Source organism: Sinocyclocheilus grahami, unplaced genomic scaffold, assembly GCF_001515645.1.
Source record: "Sinocyclocheilus grahami isolate Dianchi unplaced genomic scaffold, SAMN03320097.WGS_v1.1 scaffold234.1, whole genome shotgun sequence".
Taxonomy (NCBI): Eukaryota; Metazoa; Chordata; class Actinopteri; order Cypriniformes; family Cyprinidae; genus Sinocyclocheilus; species Sinocyclocheilus grahami.
This window is the reverse complement of record NW_015505413.1, coordinates 1,558,543-1,570,768: the sequence shown is the minus strand read 5'-3', so window position 1 is coordinate 1,570,768 and position 12,226 is coordinate 1,558,543. Positions and strand designations below refer to the sequence as shown.

At 38.7% G+C, this 12,226-nt stretch overlaps 1 protein-coding gene and 2 pseudogenes across 1 annotated transcript in view; 1 reads left to right on the top strand and 2 right to left on the bottom strand.

Moving 5' to 3' along the window:
- LOC107597690 (zinc transporter ZIP9-A-like) overlaps positions 1 to 4,669 on the top strand; it is a 7,356-nt pseudogene extending 2,687 nt beyond the window's left edge.
- Positions 4,670 to 5,312: 643 nt separating this feature from the next.
- LOC107597678 (coiled-coil domain-containing protein 177-like) lies at positions 5,313 to 6,930 on the bottom strand (annotated as a pseudogene).
- Positions 6,931 to 9,566: 2,636 nt separating this feature from the next.
- LOC107597677 (equilibrative nucleoside transporter 1-like) overlaps positions 9,567 to 12,226 on the bottom strand; it is a 19,845-nt gene continuing 17,185 nt past the window's right edge. The window contains exons 9-10 of the mRNA XM_016288841.1: positions 10,032 to 10,335; positions 9,567 to 9,867 (exon numbers count right to left, since the gene is read on the bottom strand). Of these exons, the coding sequence (XP_016144327.1) occupies positions 9,756 to 9,867; positions 10,032 to 10,335 (416 nt within the window). The 3' untranslated portion in view covers positions 9,567 to 9,755. The remainder of the gene's footprint in view (positions 9,868 to 10,031; positions 10,336 to 12,226) is intronic.

The window sequence follows — 12,226 nt, the reverse complement described above, 5'->3', positions numbered from 1 at the left end:
TCAGCTCACTCTATCCCGGCCTCAGTGCACGCTAAGCCGGGGCTTCCCCTCACGCTAGGCCGCTGTGTGCTTCGTTGTGAAAGCGAAACTACTTTGTTTGGTCTTCCAAAAGAGGACACGACTAGAAATCAGTGGTTAAGTTGTATTTACAACACTGTTCCAGAACACTTCAACCCAAATATTCAGATGTGTGCAGCACATTTTATGGAGGACTGTTTCCTGATCCTGGTAGAGTGGACTACAATGCCGGATGTTCTGACTCACAGACTGTAAATAAGTTTTCATTTAAAGAATTTGCCACTGATGATTGAAACGTGAGTTTTGAGCAGTGTAGAGTAGCGCTTGTTGTTTGTCATTTCTCCGATCACAAATGCAGACATGGTTTTATGTTTACACGGCGCGATGCAACGCAATGTGTAAAAAGACAGTATAAGTCATTATAATCCGTAATTATGTGCCCACTGGATGCAACAAATGCCTCGTTTGTAATGGGTTTTCATGTTTTTGTCTCGTCGCTCGCCGGGACACACGGCATCAACAGTATGTTAAGGGGCGTAACATTTCCGTTGCACACTTGAGTTATTCGGCCAGTCACAACACACTGGATAGCTGGCCAATCACAGCACACCTCGCTTTTCAGACCGATGAGCTTAAAGGCGGGGCATAGAGGAGAAACAATAATGTACAATATGTGGAAAATAATGTTTTTTTTTTACTTTAAACCGCATAAACATTTCATTACACCAAATACACAAAATAATGTTCTTTTTAGCAACATCATATGACCCCTTTAATAATTTGAATTAGCATTATAATTTACATTCAATATGTTATTATTGCATATTGTTTTATAATGTTCTACGATACTGAGGTGACAGATAATTGCCTGCTATTTTAACATAGTGCAAATAAAATATATAGCTCTTTGCACTTAGTAGTAGCTATACAAAAAAAAAATACAAAATCTGTAGTATGCTATGTTGTTTAATTCAGCAAGTTGCATCCAGTTGTCATGTCAGAAATAAAATATTTTTACACATTTTTTAAAAATGTCCTAACTTTTGGTGTGACTCATGAAAACTTGGCCACACCCTGCCGTAGGCCCGTGACCTCTCATGTTTGCTCTCAGTCATGCCAATGAGTCTGCGTAGAACACACCAGTACGCCACGCCTGCCATGACGAACACCACAATTTCATTATAAGCATCAATCAAGATGGCGGAGAAAAATCTTGTTTTAACCACGGACACAAAAGTTATACCACAATTCATGCACAGTCATGTCAACCAGATACTGAGAGAGAGACACGGTGCATCATCGTGTCATGTGTGCTGGATGCAGTATTTTGCACTTACTTTGTAGTAATAGATCGTGTTGACTGAAATAAGTTTGTATGAGTAAAGTTTTTGTTTTTGGAGAATCATAATATCTCTTATCTGTTGTATTTGAGCAGGACAGGGATGCACTTTGGTGACACAAAACAAATTCCCAACATTATGTGTCTTTTGTGTCTTTCCATCATGTTTGATGCGCTTGCAGATCACAAGCATTTCCTAATTTCACGGAAAAACAGATGCTGTCTTGATAACGTTTCTGTTTGTCCTGTTCCCCCAGAACCCCGAGCACACATGTACAGGGGCAACAGTGTTACTGCCACCCTGGGTCTGCTTATTCACGCCGCAGGTAACAAAAGCTTCACTTCCACTATATCACCATTCAAAACAGGTCACATTACAGTGACTCATGCCAGTTGTGCTTGTCCTATTCAAGTCGATGAACATTGGGTTTTCAATTCTTCTTAATAAGCCTCCATTGTATTATAGGACAGATGCTGTGATAAAAACACAAACTAAAAACAGACTAACCTCATTTGGTTTTCATGGCTAGTGTTACATTTCTGTTTTCAAATATTGGATTACCAGGAGTGCCAACAAAAAACATTAAAAACTATGTTAAAAGAGTAGTTTACTCCAAAATTAAAATTCTGTTATTTGGGTGAAATCCTCTTTTTCCCAGACATATCCTGGCTGGGATATCCAAATTGCCTGAAATGTTCGGTTCTGTTTTCCTACTGTTTCAATACTTAAAGGTAATGACTGAAAAGTAGTTTGACCAACAGCATGCAGGCATTGTCCATAATCGACCAATCGTGGTGTGCCAGAAGGTGGCATCCACAGAGAATGGTCTAAGCAATGCAAAATATGAGGACTCTAGAGAGACCATAAGTAGGCAAACAAAAACCAAACCTGGACATTTTAGGCCATTTAGAAAAAAAAGGATGTTTGGTCAATCTAATTATTAAATACTCAAGACTTAAAGGGATAGTTCACTCAAAAATGAAAATTCTCTCATCATTTACTCACCCTCAAGTAGTTCCAAACCTGTATGAGTTGCTTTCTTATGTTGAACACAAAAGAAGATATTCTGAAGAATCTGGGAAACAGAGCAGTTCTGGGGCACCATTGACTTCCATAGTATTTTTTTCTCCTACTATGGAAGTCAATGGTGCCCCAGAACTGCTCTGTTTCCCAGATTCTTCAGAATATCTTCTTTTGTGTTCAACATAAGAAAGCAACTCATACAGGTTTGGAACTACTTGAGGGTGAGTAAATGATGACAGAATTTTCATTTTTGGGTGAACTATCCCTTTAAGATTTTGGTCTGTTCTACATGCAAAGTAAACAATGACAGTTTTAATGATTAGAAATGGCCTGGTTCAGTTTGGTGTCTGTGAAATTGTGTTTGTGAGGAACTTATTTTCATGATATTCCCATTGTCTGTCTCTTTCCAGCTGATGGTGTCGCTCTGGGTGCAGCTGCGGCCTCATCGCAGGTGTCTGTGCAGGTTGTCGTGTTTTTTGCTGTCATTTTGCATAAGGTGAGATTGCTCATTTTTTTCTTATTTATCTGTACTGTGTCACTGCTGAGTCATTCTGTATTAAGTAGTTCATACAGTAAAGCATTTGCAAGGGCATGGTTTGGATGCTCATGGAATGCATTAACTCAGTTGTTCGCAAACCTTTGCATGCCTTTGTTGCAAACTGTAGTGCAATTACAGTTAGTGACCAATTGCTTTCCTTTATGCAACACAAATTCTCTTTTGTCCTCTCTCTCTCTCTCTATAGGCTCCAGCGGCGTTTGGTCTTGTGTCTTTCCTCATGCACGCAGGTCTGGAGAGGAAGACTATTCAGAAGCATTTACTGGCATTTTCTGCTGCTGCGCCGCTGATGGCCATCAGCACTTATTTCATCCTGAGTGCAGTAAGAAACCTCAGTCCCAATAGACTAGCAAGCAAACATCAAAATATGCACACAATGCAGTGTCGTTGTAGTATGTTTTTAGTAGATTTCATTCATATTTTGAATTTGCTTTTATTTTTATATTGTCAGTTTAAATTTTAAAAATTTATATTTTATGTCCTTTTGTCCATTTATTATAATTTTTTTATATATATAAGTTTGTATTTATCTTTATTTTATTTCTTTTTTTTTCAGTTTAGTTATTTTAGTAGTTCAACTTACCTTTTTTCCCATAAGTTGCCAAGGCAAGATTTTTTCAACTTAAGTTTTTTTTAGTTCTTCAGATTTACTTTAATGCAACATGAAGATGCAACATATAAAAGATGCTTTTCAATCTTATTCTTTTTTTTTTTTTTTTGATGGCACAGTGACATCAGACCCTTTTGAGATCAGGGGTCAGTTGCATAAACATACCTATTTTGTTAAGCCTGTGTTTCTTTTCTTTGCAGTATCATAACATTTTGATGACTAACTTGTAAGACTAGTCTAAGCAGTTTATGCAACTGGTATGTTTACCATGGAACATTATTGGATGGATAAGTTGGATGTTATTTTTTGACTGTGAAGAGAGATTTGTTTCTGAACATTACAGTTCCTGTGCATAATACATCCAAACATTTACTTCCGAAGAGCAATTAAAAATATAGCTGTTTTAACATTTTCCATTTAATTCTTCTGTTTTTTGGAATGATCTAAAATAAGAAATAAATATCTTTGCAGTCTAATGGCTCTTCTCAGAACCGCCTGAGCATTACAGGCATTGGCATGCCGTTCTCAGCTGGGACTTTCTTATATGTGGCCACAGTTCATGTTCTGCCAGAAATCAACAGCAGAGGGTATCAGTGCTCCACTCACCTCCACCATCAGACAGGAACCGGAGGCGGAGCCTACCAGCAGCAGGGCGGTCTGGGCATCACAGAGAGCCCGACTCTCATCCTGGGGGCTGGACTTCCTGTGCTGTTGGCCCTCGGCCTACCAGATGATTAATCTGTTAAAAACAGTTTCCCAGCATAACAGGACCGGTGATGTGTAATATTTCATTTCAAAACGTTTATATATTTTTTTTAATTAAGACTTGAGAATACTCTCTGAGAGTTTTATCATGATTAGTGTTATGAAACTCTGTTTAACTATTAGACAGTTTTGATTAATTGTTTTATTAGCTGAGAAACAAAATAAAAGCCTGTGGTGTTTGTGCAGTTGGGATTTTGCATCTGTGCATTGTCAAAGACATAAAAGATTGTGATATGTTATATGTAGAATAGACTCCAATTTTATTTTGCCCTAGAAATTAAGTAATTCTCACTGCCATAAAGTTGCAAAGCTTAAGTGCAATACAGTGCTCTTTTTCCCAAAAAGTTTTTTAAAATGTTATTTGTTTTAACTTTTGTATTAAACCAAGAATGCCTTGTATTAATATAAACCAATGTTTATTTTGAAGTAATACATGCACATTAAGATGGCATGACAATCTCTCTGGTACGTGACAATCTATTCAAAGCCATAAAAGCTGCTGTTTTGTGTGCATTTTTGTGTTTTGCAGATCACTTGTTGACATAAAAATCACTTGACCTTAAGATGTTTCTCAAGGCATCTGCTGCTGATATTTTATTATTTATTTATATTTAGCTTTTATTCATATAAATAAATACTGAACGGAACAAATCAGTCTCAGATTTGCAAAACAAAATCCATATTAAAAAAATGATAAAAGTGAGAAATACTGTAAAACGCCTCAAAATGTATTGCTTTAAACCTTCACATTACATAATCACATTATTTGTTCAAATAAATGTCAATAAAAAAAATACATGTGCAGTCTAAAAGCTTATTAATTGCCTGATAAATACATTTTACCAGCACTGAACACATTTGAATGAACTGGTTCTCTCTTGCCTAAGCTGCATTTACATTTGAACGTGACTATGAAGTTGAAGTTGCTCCATTAATACTATTATAATTAGCCTGCTTTAATTTTCTAATTAACTTTTCCTCAGACTAATTTAGTTCTACACTATTCATAGTTCCAGGTGGCCCAGTTGAGCTCGGCTTCTCGTGCCATCCGGTCAAAGGTGTGACGGGACGTCTGCTCCCTCACCCTCTCCCGAGTGTAGCAGGAGGCGTGTGCCACCTTCCGGCTCCGCTCCTGGGCCTCGGCCTCGGCCCTCTCTTTCTGCACTGTTCAGCCTTGCATCTCTCCTCCCACTGCGCTTTCTCCTCCTCCAGGACTCTTTCTCGTAGTCTGTGATGGCTGAGCTTCTCCTGGTTTTCTCATCTGATGTCTTGAGCTCTTCACCACTGTTGCTCCTGCGCCTGCATCACTGCACGCTCCGTCTGCAGCTGGCAACGTTGCGCCCACATTTGCTTCTGCTCCATCCGATCCCTGTTCTCCCTCCTCGCAGATGCTGCGCCATCCGCATCTGCTCCTCCTCCTTCGCTGCACGCGATCGCATTTCCTGCACCTGCGCCTCTAGAAGCAGCATGTGGTTCTTCTTGGAGCGTTGCAGCTTCTGCTCCAGTCCTTTCTGCTTGAGCTCCTTCTCTGCACGCTCCTGCTCCTCGACCTCCTTTTTCAGGAGATGTTTGAGTAGCTCCCTCTGGTTCTCTTACTTGAGTCTCCTCCTTTCTCTCTTCTTCTGCATTTGCTTGCTCCTCATTGTGTGGTGTTCTTTTTCCTGCGCCTCCTGCAGCTCCTTCTCTCACTGCACCTCAATGCGCTCCTTCTCCCGCAGGAGCCTCTCCTGGTAGCGTTTGTGCTCTTTTGCATCCCTGCTCGCCACATCAAGCTTGAACCTGCATCGATCATGTTACTCCTCGGCGAGCCTCCTCCAGCGCTCCTCCTGCCGAAGCACCACCCGCTCGCGCTGCTCCACAAGCATCGCCTCCTCTTCCTCTCGCAACCTCCTCCACTCCTCCAAGTCCTCCTGCCAGCGGCGAATATGTCGCAGAAGTTCTTTGTGCTGCTTTCGCTCCATGTGAGCTCACCGCGCCTGTGCTCCTCCTCGCGATGTTGCTCCTCAAACATACTAAACTGCTCCTCTTCGTGCTTGGCCAGCATCAATGCAGCAATCTTGCAATCTTTTTCTGGGACGGCGATGCTTAGTTTGCGACTGATCTCTTCAGCCGACGCTGCGTCGCAGGAGAACGTCTGAGGTCGGCCAGACTGAAACTGTATGTGGTCGGGAACCCATCCGAGATCGAAATCGCAGACTTTGAACGATTATTTGTGAACCGTGTCTCACTTGGACATTAGGCTTTGGAATCGGTGCTTTGACTCTCAGCTGTTTGCTCCAGGACGGTTTCAGGGCTGTGAATGGTTTTACAGATGACTTGCTATTCCAGCCCTCTTGTATGATCCGCTCTCTCTCTCGACACAAGCGCAGTTGTTCTCTTCTTCCTTTCTCGTACTCCTCATATAATGCAGTCACCTCCTCCAGAGAGGACTTCTGGTTTTCATCAATAAAGTCTGTGAGGGATCTGAACAGGAAATCAACAGGTTTCACTCCCAATGTTGCACAGGCTTCAAGTGAACGTGGGCTTGTCAGAACATATCTGCTGTCTTCAGCTTCAGGAGAGTTGAAATTGTTTAAATCTAAATGCAGGAGAGGTGAAATTGATCTAATATGCTCCATTAATAACTGTGATCAACCTACTTCATGCATTTGATCGAGAATACAGCTGGTTTACAAATCCATCATATCTAGTTGCTGTTATAAAACAGTTAAGGACATAAAACGTAAGCTAATACAATTTAATTCTGAATTTTCGATTTTTATATGTAGAAACATTTTGTAATACGTATTCGCACCTGATGCCGGATTCAGACTACACAATATTTTTGTCGGTCACAATAGTCACTGTGTCAGACTACACGATATTGACTCCTAAAATCTTGTGTCGTGGACAAGAAACATGTCAAACTACACGTTGCTTTCCCGACCATTCATCGCGTGCCATCTTTAACGACGCTCGAGAAGGCGGAACTCGAGAAAACAAGAGTTGTAAACATTGCTGAAGTGCTTCCGCTACAGTTCGCCAGCATTTTTCTTTCTTTGTTCTGTCGTGGTAGTCCCTTGATGACACATCATACAGGCAGGAGTACTGTTGCCACAGCTCCACGAACCTGTCCTCCATCTCTTAATTCCATCTAGCAGCACCATCATCTCTCTTTCGTTTTGCCATGTTTGAAACCTGTGTGTGAAAGAGCTTCTGTGCTGCTATTGGTCAACGTCACCAATGTGACAGAACTTGTCGTGGATGAATCGCAGATGCGGAATCGGTTGTCGTCCACTATGACACACTACACGAGCTGAAACGATGGAATCTTGCGTCCCGACACCCATTGTCGTTTACGAATCCCCACGTCAAGCAAATCGAGGCAAAATCGGGCTAAAATCGTGTAGTCTGAACCGGGCTTTCATCTGCTCTTCAAAACCTCGAACACTTCTCTGGTCGCCATAGCTGCGCAGCAACGTCACAGGAAGAGCTTAAATTCTTCTAAGCTCATGGAAATAATTCAAATTCGAAACAGCGCCATCTAGTGATCAGGTGACGGTATTTTTGCCACAACATTGAGCACTAGCACACTTTTCAAAGCAAAGCAAAACACTTTAAAAATATGTTTGTTTGTTTGGTTAATTGGAAATATTAAAACAATATTTATAGTGCTGAAATTGAAGACAAAAATATAAAAGTATTGTGAATCGTTCATAGTGTAATGATCTACACGTGGTTCCTCTACTAGGTCACCTGTGTGAACTTGAGGAGAAATAACTTCAAATATAACCAATAAAACGTAAAATCAAATACCATTGAGGTAGTGAAAAGATCCTGGAGCATTTGTTTGCATGACATTTGCTTTGATATTTTTTCATTTAAACATTCTTTTCATATATAAAATTGACATTAAACCGTTTTCTCATGTGACTAAAACTGAAATGTATGAATAAAGCAGATTGATCTTTGCATAATATTATGCAAGCAGAGTTTATAAAATATTAATCAGTGTTAACTAACAGTTTTCGTCATTTTAATGCCCTTGTTGCAATGACCCCAGGTAACTATAACCATGGGAAGTATGGTATTTTTATCATGAAAATCAGCATTTGTAAATAGGTAACAATTGGTGGATGCAACATTTAAAAGTTGCGTCAAGCATTAAAGAAAAGTTTCTTGGGTTTGCCACTGGAATGACGGCACTAATCAAGCAAACTTCCTGTAATTACAAACCGTTTTTACTGAAACACGCCATTACGAGACACTGACAGACGAGCGGTCTCTGGTGCAGCTCACATACTGAACAGACACGATCACGCCGTTACAAACAACAATGTGTTTATTTCCATCCACAGTCCCACCTGACCACACATTTCAAATTTGCCAATTTTTGGGAAAACACCTCATTCAAAAGACACCAAAGCAAGTTGTGCATTTACATGATGTTAGAATGTGTCATCATACATGCTGCATTAAACAAATTACTAAAAAAAATAAAAAACATAAGGTCAAATGTAACACTTTTAGGCCTTCATTTAAAATGAGAAATTTCAACCATTGCTGACCAAATGTACTAAGGCCAATATTTGAAAGCATGTTCAAATCAAATACATGCAGCTGACAAAATAAACAGCAGACATCTGAATGGATCTTATGATTCAAAATGCCACTATAAACTCAAATTGGGGCCCTTTAATGGTGATACAGTACGATTTATCTAGAACCACTGCAAAATTACTTCCTTGTTTTGTTTTCAGTATAAATATCAAAACATTCTTAAATGGAGACATTTACTTAAAGCTGACTTAAGATATTAAAATTAGTTGAGTTTATGCTTAAAACAAGTAAAAATGTCTGTCAATAATGCAAGAAACATAAGCTTTAATTCAAAAGGGAAAACCAAATGATTGATTTTTATCTCGTTTTAAGCATAAACTCACTTAATTTTGATGTATTTTTCAGAAAACAAGATTTTGTCATCAAAAAGTCATTTTGAATTTTTAGACATTTGCAAAGGGAAAAAAAAAAAGACGTAAATATTTTTTGCAGTGAACTACTGCCCTAATAGCTCCATGTCTCTGCCATCACTAAACGAAACTAAAACAGGAGCATTAAAACTGTTAATATCTACAAAAACATTAAAAATAACTAAAACAGAAAGGGGTTAACTTGAACTATACATTATTGCTAAATACCGAATTGGCACATTTTACAAAAAGTATACCAAAAAAAAATGCAGATTGATTTGGCTCGTTTTTTTACCGGATGATGATGAAGATGGTCCCTCTTCGAATCCCTGTGTGAATACTGTCTATTCCAGTTCCACTTCTTCAAGAAAACACACAAGAGGGACAAACAGGCAAGCGGATACATGTGCAGAATGAAAACATTCTCTCTGGCTCTGTGTATATCTGGGGTTAAAGTTCCTCTTCTTCATCATACGGAGAACTAGGCCACGGTTCTAGATCATGGCCCGGAAAGCGAAGGATAACGCGGCTCCCACAGCCAAGCCAAGAGAGAGGAAGAAGGCCATGATGGCCCCTGCGGTCTCCGCTTCATGTTGGGACACTTTCCTGTGGGACGAACACAAAACATTAGAGGACATGCAGAGCTTTGACTCGACTGTTAGATGAACATCATCATGTCAGTGTTTACAGAACAGATTCAACTAATATCGCTCTGCCTGAGACTGATATTAGGTCTATTTTCCACACGCATGTTGATATTCTGTACGTACTTTGGTCCGAAGCACATGCAGAGGCTGGCCAGGTATCCGTTGCTGAAGGAGAAGAGGATCATGAAAACGATGTACCAGGCGTCGTGAGAGAACACCTCGGGCAGGTAGTGTCTGGGCTGAACGTTACAGAGCATAAAGAGAGGAACGAACACCAAGCGTGCGATGACCAGGATGGGCAGCCAGATGCTGTCTTTACCGGGCTGAACAGAGAACAGAGAGCACATGTCAGAATGTGTCCACAAACATTCATCATCACCACCATCATCTTCAGAACAAACCAAATCGGAGAAATGTATTACATTTTATTTATCAAGACACCATTCAGTTCATGTAAATACTGTATTAGTGATAGCTAAATAAACTCATTTTATATTGAAGTACTAAAATTACTCAAAGCTATTGCTAAAGAGAACTATTTAAAATTGTAATTTAAAATGACGAACAACAAAATTACAAAATTATATTACTGTGCCCACTTGAGCCAATTATCAGCAAGGTCTTTGTTGATAAATAAAAATATTAGGGCTGTCAGTCGATTCAAATTTATTAATTTTAAATTAATAATTTAAAATTAATTAATTTTAAATTAATAATTAATTGCAAACTAAATTTGGCTGTGAAACTACCATCTCGTTTAAAGCTATTATTGTGTTAAATGTTTAGGCTACAGCGTCCTAACATAAAGTATGGAACATAAAAGAAGATAATTTTTAGAAACATCTCAGTATTTTTTGTTCATGCAATGACCAAAACAGCTTAGTTACCAGGTATTCAAAATACCTTCTTTTATGTTGTGCTAAAGAAAGTAAGTCATTCAGGTCTGAAACAACACGAGGGTGAACTATCTCTTTAATGTTTGTTTTTTTTTATTTAAGAAATGAAATGATACTCCAAACAAGAAACTAAAACTACCAGTGGTAAATGTCTTTGTGAGTCGATTCGTTCAAACGGCTGATTCATTCAGGAATTCAGTAAACGGCTCTCTCGATGAACGGGCTACTGAATCATTGATTCACTCGATTCGTTCAAAACGCAGATTCATTCAGAAACTAAACAAAGTGACTTCGTAATTTAGTTTCTTTTTTCTTGTCTTCACCACCTGGCTACTGTTGTAACATGTTGAGAGATTCAAACTAAAATGAATAAAAAAATAGAACAAAATAAAAAAAATAAAGCCTGCAAGCGACGTCGCTTGCGGCAGTGCAAGTGTCTGAGAGTGCAAGCCTGAGAGTGCACGTCTGAGAGTGCAAGTGCAAGGCTGCAGCCAGACCCTTCTCAAAATAGTAATTTTCAAAATGATATTATAAATGATCTGTGGAGTATTTTGGGTTGAAACTTTACAGACACATTCTGGGGACACCAGAGACTTATATTACATATTGTAAAAAGGGGCATAATATGTCTCCTTTAAAGAAAACAAAAAATGATTTCGGTTTTGTTCTCGTTTAACACTAAAAGATTCTGCTTTAACCATATTTGTAATTAGTTTAGGCTATCCAACAGAGGTCCTAAGAATTCTTTACTTTTATGCTGCAAGGGAAAATACAGCTGAGTATCATCCGCGTATAGGTGGAAGGACACTCCATATTTCTCAAAGACAGTGGTGGACGAAGTACACAAATCAAGTACTTGAGTAAAAGTACAGATCCATATAATAAAATATTACTCCAGTAAAAGTACTGTTTTCAATTTTACTCGAGTGAAAGTACAAAAGTACTTGATTTTTTATATACTTAAGTAAAAAGTATAGATAGATGAATGTTTATTTTGCAGTTTTATATAGGCTACTTTTATCATTTAATTTTATATTAGCATATATTTTTTTATAATCCTACTGCTCAAAATACCTGGGATTTTCCCAAAATAACCAATAAGGAAATGATGAAAATATAATTAGATTTTCATAATGATTTTATTCTTCTCAAACCTTGTCTGTGGTGTAAAAACACCCCTGGCCAAACGCCCCCAGAGGGCATCACTTCCCACTTTGATAATTACTGTAGTTACCATGTTCTGAACATCACATTCTTTCTTTTCCCCCAGATGTAATCTATCCAGGTGGTTGAATAAAAATATGTGGACTTTATTTATTTTTTTTAATTACCTCAATTTAGCACCAGCAAGCTCGTTAGCTAGACAGTTAGCATCAGCTAACATTATTGACTTATTTTCAGCATGGTTATGAATAAACATTT